The sequence below is a fragment of the Bos javanicus genome, chromosome 13 (genome assembly GCF_032452875.1).
Source record: "Bos javanicus breed banteng chromosome 13, ARS-OSU_banteng_1.0, whole genome shotgun sequence".
In the NCBI taxonomy this organism is placed as follows: domain Eukaryota; kingdom Metazoa; phylum Chordata; class Mammalia; order Artiodactyla; family Bovidae; genus Bos; species Bos javanicus.
In genome coordinates this window covers 66,826,685-66,841,420 of record NC_083880.1, presented here as the reverse complement: position 1 = coordinate 66,841,420, position 14,736 = coordinate 66,826,685, and the positions used below count along the sequence as shown (strand labels likewise).

Below are 14,736 nucleotides of genomic sequence, written 5' to 3'. Positions count from 1 at the left end.
TTCAAAAGATGCTTTAGAGTCTCTTATTCGCCAGATACTGTGCTGAGAGTTCAAAGGTAAAGACCACGGTAGAGTTGGCCTCACATGACTGCTTAGCAGTGGTATCACCTTGGGCAAATTAATTTCCTTCTGGAAGTCTCAGTTTCCTCATCTACAAGACTAGAATAAGCATATCTTTTTTTTTCTGCATGATAAAATTATTACAAAGATTTAGCAAAGTCATGTATATTAGTCTATAGCACAAAATGTCAGCCCAAAGTAAAAAGTCAATCATTATCATTATTTAAACTTCTTCCTTATTCCAAAAAAGACCTTGAGTATCTTACAAACTGAAGTGTATGCAACAAGGTAAATAAGAACTGAAGACATTTTTTAAAGGAAAAATAAGAAGAGGGGAAACAAAGTGAAGCCAGGGCTGAGGTTCATTTGTAAAACACAGACTTGGAGCTCTTCACCTGTGCTAGAGATGAGCCTGCAGCAGGCTCTGGGCTTCCTAACACAGGAGGCAGAGAGGGAGACATGCCTGCTGTGCGACTTCCAGTCATCACTGAAGTCAGAACAGAAAGCTTTTAGAAGGCAGCCCTCTGGAATCCCCTTGGTACTAAACCCTGAGAAAATGCACCCCCTGGGTCATCTTAAAAGAACACTAGGTACCTTTGTGACTGATGACTCCTAACATCCTTGCAGTAAATACAGAAGTATTTCCTAGAGCTGTTTCTTACAGCTCCATCAGTGGAGGCTGCTGGCTTGGTGCCCAAGCGTGGGTTCAGGAAAAGAGTTTGAGGGTGGCAGGAAAGGGGGTGCAAAACAGGTAGGCTACCAGGAAGATGTCTTTTTCTGCAAGGGTGTGAATCTTCCAGGGAGGGCCAGGAAACTTGGCATGCAGCCGGAAAGTACAGACGGGCAGGGCCACTTTGAGATCCATGCCCAGCAGCGTTGCCATCATGGGATCAGGGCTGTCAGTGGGGCCTGGAGCCGGAAGAGCTGGCCAGATGGGAAGGACTGCTTTTAAATCCGGCCCCAGTGGGATTTAAACCCTTCTCGGCTCTGGCTTATTTTTGAATTGTCGGTAACAGATTGGGCCTCTCAGTGCCATATCTTTTTAAATATGCACAAAGCCATGGAGTCATTCCACTGCAACTATGATACTCTGTCTTGTGATACTTTAGGGACTGCATTAGCATCGTAAGCTTTCACTAGTGTTTATGGTTTTAATTCCTATCCCGGTTGCATTTAAAAATGTTTTTAATACCGGGCTCTGCATGAGTGTGCGGGTTGGCGATCGATAGATGAATGGCTGTGAACAGGTAAATATAGTTAAGTCGAACGAGTATGTATAGCTGCAAAGGCAATTGGTGGTATTTATTTGGAGAGTAAATCGTTGCTCCAAGTCATAATCCTCCATTTCCAACATTTAGAAACAAAAAAACGGCCTCTGTGCAGGGGAAGATAGCTAAATTGAATAGCAAGAAAGGACAGGCTTGAAATACTGGTTAACCAATGAAGCGAGACCCATTAGAGTAAATTACCGAGTATGGAAGCATCGCCCCACTGCTTTGCTGACTCCAACACGTGGATACCCTTAGCATCCGTTTATTTAAAAGGAAACGCACAGCCTCATTTGTAGCGTCAGCATGTACTGAGTCAGCAGGTACAGATCATGGGAGAGGAGGTGGCCGGAGAAAAGAAGAATGTGGCGGCTGTTCTGCCAGAAAGGGAACCACAGGGAAGCCAAAATCACTTTGCAGTGCTTGCTTTCCAACAAGTGAGTTTATCCTCCAGTTGCCTTTAGTTGCACCCACATTGAGACAGCCTGTGTCGTGTCCCTAAGGAGACGCCCTGAGTAACTTCTTTCAGTGCTCCAAATAAATAAATAAATAAACCTCTCAGAGCCACAAGTTCTTTACCACTGGCATTTATGCAGACAGCTCATGAGAGCATTTTATAAATCCAGAAGGAGACAAGGAGCAGCAGATCCCTCAAGCAAGTAATTGACAGAGAAAGAATAGCCTGTCACCCAGGAGAACTGGGAGCACTGAATTTCAGTTACGGTTTATTTAGCTTTGCCGAGCCTCGATTGGCCGGCGGTTTTCTAGAATTCCCCTTGAAGCCAGCGCGGTCTAGCACGAGATGGTGAGGACACACTCCATAATATTCGCGTCTTCAGCAGAAGGGTGTCTTTTTGGTTCTGCCCCACTTGGGATGGACAGGCCCAGGACTCAGCCCCCAGATTTGAGAACTTCTGGGGCATGTTGGAGCTGGAAGGGGCTTAGAAGCAATCTCACTGATGTCCAGGAAAGACTTGTGAGTCCCCACCTCAGGAGTCCTTCCCCGGCTCCGGCCCAGCCGTGACCTGAGCCTGGCCCTCTTCATGTCACACTGTGGGTGTCTGTGGTCCGTCTGTCCTCCCCCACCAGACAGGGAGCCCTGAGGCCAGAGCCTTCGTCCACCCATCTTTGTGTCCCACACACACCTGACACAGCTCCCTGCGCTGGACCAGGTGCCAGTAAACATTTGGTGAACCACACAGGGATGGGACCAGACCCAGCCAATCAGATTCCAGCAGCACGTTTCCCAGCCCCCCAGGCGCCCTCACCCCTGGCTTTGTCACTCAGAGCACCTGATATTGATCGTAAAGGAATGAGTCGCTTCTGTTGGTTTGGTGTCTGGAGTTTATTAGGTACTTACTGATACCCGTCAACTGTAGATAGGGCTGAAGTGCAGGGAAATGGCTGCCTGCATGAAGTGAAATTCAATAAAACCGCATTTTAAGTGAAAAATCAGTATAAACACCAGGCTTCTTTGCCATGGAAACAGAGGTTGCTTAGAAACTGCCTAACGGCGAGTTCTAAATTTTTTAAAGTCAAGTTATCATTTAAGCTACACGGCCCTACAGGTTATTGAGAGATAATCACTTGCCTCAGGACACTTGGAGGCAGGAAGCCCAGCTGAGTGCCTCCCAGAACTCTGGGGACCAGATAATCTCTTGATAACTGTGCTCCCTGGAGCCACCGATTTGGGCCTGGGGGAAAGAGAAAGAAATTTTTGTGCAGGAGTTAAATGGTGTACATATATATATATTTTTAAAGTATTTTTCTTTGGGCTTGAAAAAAGATGGAGTTGGCCATTTGGCGTGTTCACCAGCCATCCCGGCCATGTCTCAAGATGTATTGGGAACATTTTCCAGGCAGTTACTCCAATCAATTCAAAGCTGAGGTCTCCTCTTTGTATTTCATCTTTCGATTATGCAAAAGGATGCTTTCAGGGTCTTTGGCTTTCTGCCTTTCCCTGTCTGGGTGCCCGTCTCCCCAAAAAGGCCAGGAACCTGGCCTGGGACAGGGTGATCCTAGAGGTTGGAGCAAAGCTGGGCCTCTGAGTAGTCAGACAACACCACCTGGGTCTCAGGCTCAGCTCCCAGGGCCTCAGAGTGAGCAAGGGTTTGGGTTCAGAATTTGTCAGTGTTTAGAGTTCAGCAGGTCGCATGTCTTTTGCCAAGCAAAGAGCACAGCTCTGCCTACCAGGCACCTGGCACAGTTGAACGGCACAGTAATTGCTCGCGACCTCAGGCACATGGAGGGCAAAGAACAGTGCATTCATTTCTTCCTGAAAATAATGGGCAAAATTACAACCCCAGTGGCTGAGAATTGGGACCCCTACCAAGTCAATATGAAGGAAATTATGACTGAAGCAAAAGACAAATGTTCTGCCCTTTTCAGAGCATCTGAGAATTTTCCATGGTGTGGCAGTCCTGCTGGGGTTGGTAGTGATAATTATTCCTGAGACACACACACTCTTTCTGGAAGGAACAGTTGTTTTCATCATACACTTCAAAGTGTTTTCCTGCACCTCATCTCCTTAGAGCCTCCGAACAAACCTGTGAGGAGGGTGGGGCCAGTGTGATTATTTTCCTTTGGAGAAAAAGGAAAACAGGTTCACAGAGGCAAAATAATTTGCTTCCAGACGCAGAGAGAAGAAACCAGCATTGCCAACCTGCCATTCTGGGGATTCTGTCACTTTAGGAGCTCAAGAATGAGACCCAAAACAATTCTTCCAAGAGTTTGGCCCTGGCTTCTAGAAGAAGATGAACTTTGCACGTGATTTTTCCTTTGCTTCCCCGTTAGTGTCTTATTTAGGGTTCTCGAAGGGCAGAGAGAGTGGTTTCCTTCCTTTTCCTTTCCTGCCAACGAATATAACACCCGAATTTAGCAAGTTAAAAAGGGATGCCGAAAATGAACTTCAGCTTTGCAGAACAGAGCGGTGACTGAACTGGGCTGCAGCACCACTTGGCTGGGTGTCGCCCAGATCAAAATACTCCTTGAAGTTGAGAGTGTGCACCCATGCTATCGCTTGAAGAATTGTTCCAGTTCTTGAAGGAGGAGAAAAAAAAAAATCAAATGAAATCATTTGCATTCTAACAGCCTTTGGCACCAGGGAAAACTGTCAACTGTGTCACGTGTAAATAGAAATCTGCTTCCCAGTTTTGGTGCATTTTTTCATCACTTCCCTCGCCACTCTAATTATCAAAGATATTTTTGTTTTTAAACAAAAATTGTCTCCTACGCAGGCCCCATCTCCTTTCTGCGGTGAAGTGGAAACAATGCATTAGAATATTCTAATCACTTCTCCAGGAGCCACCGCTGAGGTTATAAACTCAAGATTATCCTGAGTAAAGAAAACTTCAGGCACTAGACAGGTCAGAAAATCAAAGTGCCCCCTCCACCTGCCTCCCTGGCCACCTGAGCCCACATCTGTTATACCCAAGGAAGGAAGCACAACTGGCTCCACTGAAGTAAAACCTGAATCCCGTCCCCCAAGGGCACAGGCTTTTCAGATTAACAAAATTAAAAGCCAGAATTTAGCGCCAGTTAGCAACCGTTTTGGACATGACCAAGCAGGCACGCCACAACTGTTTAAGTTCCTATCCGACACCCAGTAGTAGGGGAGAGGCTCCTCAGAATGGTCATCAAGAATCAAACATGATCCATCAGATAGATTCTGTCCACTGTTAGCTGGTAGACAGGGATCCCATGAGGGCAGCCCTGTGTAGGGCCGGATCTGTGTTTTCCCAATTAAACCCCAGCAGAGCCCTGGGTGAAGTGTTATCTCCCGTTTTCAGAAATGAGGAACCTGAGATGAAGATAAGTCACGCAGCTAGTGACGTCTGTGGTAACGTGACTACCGTTAGTGACATCCGTGGATCCTTCCTTAGTGGTGAGCCATTCACCTCTTCTTTAGGTCATTTTACAGAATATCACTATTTCAGCTCTAATATTTTGGTCACCTGATGCAAACAGCCAACTGATTGTAAAAAACCCCAGTGCTGAAAAAGATTGAGGGCAAAAGGAGAACAGGGCATCAGAGGATGAGACGGCTGGATGACATCACCAATGCAATGAACAGGAACTTGGACAAACTATGGGAGATGGTGAGGGACAGGGAGCCCTGGCATGCTGCAGTCCATGGGGTTGCAAAGAGTCAGACATGAGTTAACGATTGAACAACAACTATTTCAGCGAGGGATGCCATCTGAAGTCGTTAGTGGGCAGCGTGATAAATCCCTTCCTTATTAAACATGAAACCTGTTCAATCAAATGTTGGTTGAGTGCTTACCGTGTGGACACCAAACACCCAAGATACATCAGTGAACCAAACAGGCATCCCTGGCCTCAGGGGCTTGTGCTATAAGGAAGGGAGATGGTCAGTCAATAGGCCGTTGACAAATGCTGGAAAGAGTGTCCTGAGAAGGAAAAGTCGGAGCAAGCACCTAGGCAAGGTGGTCGGGAAGGCCGCCCTCTCTGTGCAGGTGGGCCAGGTGTGAGATGGGCACGATGGCTGCAAGAGAGCCACCCAGCTAGGGGAGGGCCTCACCCTTCCTGAGACTGAAAAGCCAGACTCTGCATCGCTGAGTCAGCCGAGCGTAAGAAGTTTACACCTGGGTTGCCCAGTGCCATGGCCCCGGGCATTGTTTAGAAATGAAATGTGAGCAGATAAGAGGCAAGGGTTGTGACCCCACAATTCAGACCAAGATAAAGAACCTCACCTGTGGTGGGTGTCTGGCGCTGGGTAGCCTGGGCCCTTCTGCTGTGTTTGTGTTGTATGTTCGTGACCAGTACTTGGTGTCTGCTAAAGGTCTCAGGGCAGGGCTTAGCCGATCCTGCCACGGGAGAACAACTGGATCAGATCTCTTTGTGGGTGAATCCAGACCACCGAAATTCCATGGCTCTCAGAGGCCTCGACTACTGAGTTCATCAGCTTGCCGGAGGGAAGAGATAAGGACCTGAGGCCCACGAGTTGAGGGTTGCCCAGGTCCCCAAGCAGGACAGGGAGTCCCTGCCCCCGACTGGTCCCGTGAGCAGAGAGGACCGTGTAATGGAGGTGGGCCCTATCCATTTCCTTCCTTCTAAAAACTGCTTTGTAGCCAAGAATTTAACCACTTTCTTAGCCAAGAGCTTGTTTGATGTCAATATGGTTCCGCTCAGACTAATTACTTTCCTTCTTTTTCTGTCAACGGAAATGAAACTCTTTACCTCTCTTTCTGTTAGAAGGAGACCATCTATGGGACCATCATAATGGTTTTCAGAACTAAAGCGGGTTTTGTTCTGCTGTTTGAAGTGATGTGGTTATCAGTTGTTTTCACAAATAGCCCAGTATAGAGCCTCTGGGGGTGCGGGGAGCCCAGCAGCCACCCCCCACCCCATGCCCCCACACTCCTTTTCCATCTCTCCACAGCGTTTTCCTCCACCTGATGAAGGTCGACCCAGACTCTACCTGGTTCCTCCTGAACGAACTTTACTGCCCGGAGGAGTTCACGCCTCCCCACCCCAGCCTCCACCCTGTGCAGCTGCGGGGGGCCACCAGGCAGCAGAACCCCTACTCAGCCAACGTGCTCCTCCTGCTCCCGGAGCTGCAGTGACACCCCTCCCCTTCCCGGGTGGGCAGGTGGATGCCAGAGGAGGTCCCTTCCCTCCCCTGCCGAGGAGGACGAGGTCGTGGGGCCGACCCCACCCTGGTGAGGGCGGCGGTGGTGGCAGCGGAGAAGACTGCCAAGGTGGATTAGACAGCCGATCGATTTATAAATTGATCGATCACACAACTGCTCAGAAATTGGATTGAAGGAAAGCAGCCGACTGTTATTTATATTTCATACCTGGTGTTTTCAAATGACATTGTCTGGCAGCTCTAAGGGCTTAACTCCTTAGCTTACCACCTCTGCGGCCCCAGCTGCCTCACAGGCCACCCCACACACACACCCATACCTGGGAGCTTGGGGACATGTGGGGCAGAGGCCTGTGCATTGTGTGTGTCCTGTGAGCGCTCAGGGGCCACGTGGAAGCGACACCCATCCACGAGTTTTCCGGTCACTGGCCGGCAGCACCAACTCACACACCTCCCTCTCCTCAAATAAGGAGATGGAACCTCCCCTGTTCTTTGGAAGGAAATGAAATAAAGGCACTTCTTGAATGAAAAGTATGATCAAGACCTCACTTTGAAGTTTGTTATTTAAATTGGGTGACTTTTTAAAAATGAGTTTATGTTTGTAAAGGGATAACAGACTCATGGTATAAAATCCAAGTGGTACAAAACACTGAGAAGTCATTCTCCCCATCCTCATTCACCAGACATCTAGTTTCCCTCTCTAGAGGCAAACTCTCCTGACAGTTGTTTGGATGCCTTTTAAGTATTTTTCAACTGTCTACCATGGATAATGGTCTACTGACGGCCACGTGGCCATGACGCAGTTGCACCAGTCAGGACTTGGCCAGCCCTGCTTCATCTCTCCCCTTCCCAGTTACCTCCACGCCCCCATTCAGCCCCTGCATTATTTTGAAGCAAATCCCAGATGTCATATCCAAACTGTTTTTTGTGTTTTTTTTTTAATGGACAACCAGAATACATTGGGCTTCCCTGGTGGCTCAGATGATAAAGAATCTGTCTGCAATGCAGGAGACCCTGGTTCGATCCCTGAGTTGGGAAGATGCCCTGGAGAAGGGAATGGCTACCCACTCCAGTATTCTTGCCTGGAGAATTCCATGGACAGAGGAGCCTGAGGGGCAGCAGTCCATGGGGTTCTAAAGACTTGGACACGACTGAGCGACTAACCCACAGAATAGCATTAAAAAATGTTTAACAATGGTCCTTTAATATTATATTCAGTCAGTGTTCAGATTTTCCCAGTGTGTTTGAATCAGGATGCAAATAAGGTGTATACATTGCCATTGTCGATATGTTCCTTAATAAATCTCTTAATTTATAGATTCTCCACCTCTCTTTTCTTTTCCTGGGAAGTTTTTTGTTAAGGAAACAGTCATTTATTCTACAGCACTTCCCACAGTCTGAATTTATTGATTACATCCCCTGGGGGGTCATTGCACAGGCTCCTCTTGTCACCTGTGTTTCCTATAAATGAGGCAAAACAAGAGATCAGGGTTTTTTTGTTTTTATTTTTTGGCAGCACTCCTCTGTGGGTGGTATCACTCACTTCCATCAGGAGGTATATGATGTCTGATCTCTTCTTGTGATGTTGGCAGCCACTGGTGGGTCGCGCCTGGACCTAGTCATTCATTACAGACCGCAGAGCAGTGCTCTTCCCGCCCCACCATGCCAGCTGACTTGTAGCTAGAGCCTTGCATCCCTTCATCAACCATGCGGTAACCTTGAGAGAGTTTGTGTGGAAAAGGCAGGATAAACACTTGATTTTCATAGCTGGGAGACTTAAAACCCACAGATTATGTAAATTCAGGTATACAGCCGCACACACACACACACACACAGGTGCTGAAGGACACATGTGCAGGAATGATGAATGCTTTCTCAGCAGATGCATGGTGAGGCACTAGCTAGATAACTCCTCCAGTGACACAGATAATCCCCAAGCTCTAAAAATAAAAAACAACCGGAAGACAGCTGGCATGGGGACCTCGTGGAGCAAGGGTCCCCAGCCCATTCCAGAGAGGTCCCACTCCTTGCCTTGCAGAGCCTCCGTGCAAGGGCAGCGGATGCCCAGCTGGCTTCTGGTCTGGCTCTGTCAGTGAGTCATCAGCTCCCACCCCCCACCCCCCAGCCCCCGCCAACAACTTTGGGCCTCAGTTATCCCACCTGGAAAGTGGATGGAATGGGCCGGAGGGAGAACTCTTAAACTTGGACGATTCTAGACTCCGCTAGGAATCACCCCCTGAAAACATTCCTCCTCCCGTCACTCCCTGGAGGGTACAGCATCCTCTGAGCCTGCAGTCACGGCAGGCTCCACCTCCCGCTGGGTCCGCTCAGCTGACCTCAAAAAATTCTGTGTCCAATTTCAGATACCTCACCTGTGACCCCCACAGGGACTCCAAGTTAAGAAGCCCTGAAAAGAGAGAGATAATCACTTAACTCTCTTCCAGTTTGAAAATTCTGGAGTGATTTCCTTTGGGCAAAGGGAGGAAATGCCCTCTAATTGAGGGGATTGTCCAAGGATTCACAGAGCATTGTTCCCGATTCCGCTGGGGACAGAGTGATAGACTAATTCAATCTCTAGGTCCTGACAAATGAGAAAAAACAGGTCAGAGAGGTGGCGTGACTTGTCGAGCATGACCTGGCTCCCAGAGAGATTAAAGCAGCCTGCCTTCCTTCACCAGGTGCCAGGGTATGGCAGGCCAAGATGGTGTGCCAAGGAGTCGGGGTACATGCACACCCACCCTGTACCATGATATTAGAAAGCTCGTGCTCTGGGGAAGCCCTCCAGGGGATAACCTGCACGAGAGAATTTCCGTGATGTTCTGAAAACCCACCGCTTCCTCGAAGAGTTAAGATATCCTGAGTCTCTTTCAGATTCCTGCAGGCAGATTGTTGAACTTGATTAAAAAAAAAAAAAAAAAACTAATTAGAGTGCCTCTCCAGTTATTATTATATTCAGGCAACTTTAATTTTGAACCTGTCCTGCTGACTCAATCTAGTCCTTGTTAACGTCCGCTTCGCAAAGCGATCGTTTCCCCCTGTTAAAATTTCTGGTGCAGCGATGGTTTCTCCTCTCATTCAGGGTGTACCCTGAGTACCCTGAGTGACTGTGTGGCTGGAGTCAGGGGTAGGGGAGGAATGAATAGGCAGATGCTGAAAGGCCCTGCAGTTGGGGTTGAGATGTTTGAGCTCTGATCTGCAGGAAATGGAGGATTCAGGGATGTGTAAAGCTGGACCCAGGGGATCCTGAGAAGAGTTAGATGTGACCCTCGGTTGGGGCGGGGTTGGGGGGCACCATACTCTGGAAAGAACATGGATGTGGAGTTCATCAGAGCTGGGGTTGATTTCTGACTCTGCCTCTTCATAATGGCATGACCTCATTGGGTCACTTTACTTCATATTCAAATCTCTAAACTGGAGCTGCTGGGACTGCCCTGGTGGTCCAGTGGTTAAGAGTCCACCTTCCAATGCAGGGGGAGTGGGTTCCATCCCTGATCAGGGAACTAAGATCCCACATGCCAAGGGGCAACTAAGCCCCCGCACCACAGCTAAAGAAGCCTGCTTACTTCAATGAATATCCCACGTGCTGCAATGAAAACCTGATGCAATCAAATAAATAAATATTTTAAATAAGTAAAATGGAGCTGCTGCCACTGCCTCTTTTGGCGGCTGCTTCAGGAGGAGTAAATGCTATAGTGTCTCTGGTGAGTAAGTGCCTGGCTCCCAGGACAACACACTGTCCTTCCCCCATCTCCCAACCCCACTGCTCGTGGCTTTGTTAGGGATGCAACACCTACTCCTCCAAGACATTTACAGCTGAGCAAGTAGATGGTTATGTCTCTGAATGAACTATCCAGGAACTACAGGGCACCGCAGCAGAGGAGGAGATAAGATCCTAAAAGATAAGCAGACAGGCAGAGAGGATAAAGGGCATTCCAGACAAGGTAATAACATGCCCAAAGGCATTGGGCATACCTGCCAATATCTGTACTAATCATAACTCCTTCCCTTGCAGCTGGCAGGGGACCCAACTCAAACTGGCTTCAGCTACAAAGAAATGTCTGGGCTCGCATGATCAATGGGCCTAGCTGGCTTCAGCTCCACAGCCAGCCTCTGCCTTTTGATTCCACTTCCCCCAGTGTGGCCTTCCTTCTCAGGCAGCCTTCTCTGTTAAGTGCCTGAGGTGGCCACCGCTAGCTCCAGACATAGGTTCAACAAACCTGGGAGAGTGTGCCCGTCCTTCCGACAGCTCCAGTTCTCAGCTCAGCCCGTCTGTCGCCACGCTCCAAACCAAGCACTGTGCATCCAAGCAGGTATCCACAAACTTTTCTGTAAAGGGCCAGCTGGCAAATATTTTAGGCTTTGCAGACAGGTTCTCTAGGACAGGGGTTCCCAACCTCTGGGATCTAATCCCTGATGATCTGAGGTGGAGCTGATGGAATAATAATAGAAATAAAGTACACAATAAATGCAATTCGTTTGAATCATCCCCAAACCACTCCCTCCTCTTTGGTCTATGGGAAAATTGTCTTCCATGGCTGGGGACCACAGCTCTATGGCATCTTCTTCCTTGATATTTTTTACAACCTTTTCACATGTAAGCACTATTCTTAGCTCAGGAGCCCCTCAAAATAGGACAGGGGCCCTTTTTTTTTTTTTTTTTGCCTGGGGACCTTAGTTTGCCCTGATCTACATTTTCACAGGCAGGCCTGGAGGCAGGTGTCAGGTCAGCTCACCAAACTATATGGAGAGGGAACTGGACTGGTTTCCCCTAAAAGAAAGTGCTGCATTTCCGTTACCAGGAAAAGAGATGCGGGGTGGAAAGGGGCCAAGTCGACAGGCTGTGTCTGTGATAGGTGACAAGGGTGGCTTGGCTGTCTAGGGAAGGGGTGTGTGAGGAGGTTGTGGGGGCCGAGGCCACATGTACGAAGGGCCTTGACTTGTCAACCTGGGGATCCTAGCCTTAAGAGGTCAAGAGGGGAGGCCTTGGAGGGTTTTTGAATGGGTGAGTAATGTGCTGAAAGCAGCGTTTTAGGAATATTCATCTCGTGGCAGCGTGCAGGAGAAATTGGAAAGGAGAGAGCCTGGCAATGAAATTGTGTTTCTGAAAGTCCCAGGATGAGAAAATGTACCTCTTCCATCAACCCCAAACTGTTTGACACGCCGTGGTTCATGAGCAACTCGAGGCACATAAATATGTGCTTTAAAGTTTAAGAGTAAGAAGTGAGATGAATGGAACCTCTGATGAGGCTCCCTCCTTGTTCAGAAGCCCAGGGAGTGATTTTCCAAAAGCAGCTCCGGCTGCGATGAGCAAGGCAGGGCTCCTCTCCCTTTGTGTGACTCACCCCAGCCTCTGTGTCGGCCTTGATTGGAAGCAGAGTTGCCCGTGTTGCCTTGCCTCCAGAGTAAGGAAGAGAGGCCAAATTTCAGAAAATAACTCTGAGTGATGGCTGCCTCTGTGGAAGCACCGATTGCTTTATAAATGGCCTTCCCCTCCCCACCCCCCACCCCCTTCCCCACAGAAGTTTGGAGGCGGCAGTGGCTTTCCAAATTATGCTTGAAAAGCAGCCTGATTTCCCTGAGGAATCCTCTCCGAGATGAGGAGCTGTTCTCCCTTTTTTTCCGACACTTTCACCCAGAGTACAAAGCCTGTCTGCCAAGGGCTCAGAGGGAGCGGTGCCCACCTCCCTTCAGAGCCATCAGCACCAGCCGTTTATGAAAATCTCTCTGGGCTGCCCGCCTGTGCAGCAGGAAAGGGTTAAAAAGCGCTGGTGACCAGCTGCCTCCAGCACCCCCTTCTGTTTTCCCTCCTTGGGAAATTCTCCATTCTTTTCGCACAACAGCTCCCGGGTCTCAACCTGCTCTCTCAGTCAGGACCTTCACGTCCTCAGCTTCCTCCCACGCAGGTGGCTCAGAAGTAAGGAAGCACCTTCCGGAATCTCTGAGGCCGTTTCCAAGGGAAAAGATGGCGGGGGCGGGGGAGGTGGAGCAGGAAGGAGTAACGGAGATGAGTCAGAAGTTTCTTCAAGAAATAAAACACGGGAATTCCCTGGTGGTCCGGTGTCTAAAATCTGCCTTCCGTTGCAGAGGGGCGTGGGTTCAATCCCTGGTCAGGGGACTAAGATCCCACGTGCCGGATGGCACAGCCAACAAAAAATATACAAGAACTAAAACCTGTTACGTTCCCCAGGGCAGAGGTATGCCGTGGACACAGACCTTGGTACACCCCATTTCCCCTCCGCCCCACTTTCACATCCTTTCTTACCTCACAGACCCCACCTCGTGCTCTCACACGTCCCACTGGGACACTGCCCAGCCCCCGAGAAGAGGCCAGAGAGGCCAGAAATGGGAATCTAACCATGCCACAGTTTACAGGTGACCTTGGGTGGACCCTCCTCCTCCCCAGGGCCTCAGTTCCCTGTCTGCTAGATGAAGGATTTGAACCAGTCTCTAAAATTGCTCCACTTCCTAAATGGTGACGGACTTGATAATAACGTGTTGCAAGTATGTGGGGAAAACAGGCATGTACGTTGGCACGAGCTTGGGGTTTCCCTGAGAGTCCAGTTAGTAAGACTCCTTGCTTCCAGTGCAGAGGACATGGGTTTGATCCCCGGTTGGGGAACTAAGATCCCACATGCTGATCTTGCGTGCTGTGCAGCGTGGCCAATATCTGTATGTATATATCAGATCAGATCAGATCAGTCACTCAGTCGTGTCTGACTCTTTGCGACCCAATGAATCGCAGCACGCCAGGCTTCCCTGTCCATCACCAACTCCCGGAGTTCACTCAGACCCACGTTGGTATATATATATATATATACACACACACACACACACATACACACACACTCCTCTCTCCATGGAATTCTCCAGGCAAGAACACTGGAATGCGTAACCAGTCCCTTCTCTAGGGGAACATATATATATATAATAGGTATATTGGAGTAAGCTCTCTGGAGGTCAACTTGACCATATCTCATAAGTTTCGGTGTACACGCCTTGTGACCAGCAATTCTGCCTCTAAGAATTTAATACTGATGCATGTGCACAAAGGGTACCTGCTCAGGTGAGTCACTGCAAGGTTGCTCCTGCTTTGCAGAAACCCACAATACTGAATGCCCAGCATGCACCAGGCATTATGCTTAATGCTTTACATTAATACCTCAAGAGACTGGGAGCGAAAGATAGGAAACAACCTAATCACAGGACTTCAAATCCACCCAGAGGAGGCTGAAAGACCCCCTCACCCTACCCCCCAAAAAGCCCCACCAGAAGTTCTAGTGAGCTATACTGAACAGTGGTACATCAAATGCCATGAAATGTTAACTATTTCCTAAAAGTAAATACGGAATTAAAAAGAAAGCAGAAGGAGGGGTTGGGGAGGGAGGGAGGGAGGGATTGGTTAAATGAACTATGGTCCATCCGTATAGCAAAATGAATGAAACAACAATGGATATGAGACTTTTAAATCTACATACTCTTTGACTCAGCAGTCCTGCTTTTAGGGATTTCCTTGTCCATATGCAAAGATGAGGGCTTCCCTGGTAGCTCAGCTGGTAAAGAATCTGCCTGCAATGCAGGAGACCCCAGTTCAATTCCTGAGTTGGGAAAATCCCCTGGAGAAGGAATTGGCCACCCACTTCAGTATTCATGGGCTTCCCTGGTGGCTCATATGGTAAAGAATCCATCTGCAATGGGGGAAACCAGGGTTTAATCCCTGAGTTGGGAAGATCCCCTGGAGGAGGACATGGCAACCCACTCCAGTATTCTTGCCTGGAGAATCCCCATGGACAGAGGAACCTG

At 48.7% G+C, this 14,736-nt stretch overlaps 1 protein-coding gene and 1 long non-coding RNA gene across 4 annotated transcripts in view; one reads left to right on the top strand and one right to left on the bottom strand.

Moving 5' to 3' along the window:
• The window catches only part of TTI1 (TELO2 interacting protein 1), a 41,618-nt gene extending 34,148 nt beyond the window's left edge, over positions 1–7,470 (top strand). For both annotated transcript variants that reach the window (XM_061437553.1, XM_061437554.1), the window contains one exon: positions 6,730–7,470. In XM_061437553.1, the coding sequence (XP_061293537.1) occupies positions 6,730–6,913 (184 nt within the window). In that variant the 3' untranslated portion in view covers positions 6,914–7,470. The remainder of the gene's footprint in view (positions 1–6,729) is intronic.
• A 934-nt stretch (positions 7,471–8,404) lies between these two features.
• On the bottom strand, positions 8,405–13,190 carry LOC133259707 (uncharacterized). Of its 2 annotated transcripts, none has more exons than XR_009740489.1 (5): positions 12,811–13,190; positions 11,154–11,365; positions 9,768–9,830; positions 9,309–9,343; positions 8,405–8,653 (listed from the first exon to the last, which is right to left on the bottom strand). It is a non-coding gene; the product is annotated as an uncharacterized LOC133259707 (long non-coding RNA). The 2 variants fall into 2 exon arrangements; XR_009740490.1 differs by lacking the exon at positions 12,811–13,190 and adding an exon at positions 12,279–12,804.
• Between the last annotated feature and the right edge of the window lie 1,546 nt (positions 13,191–14,736).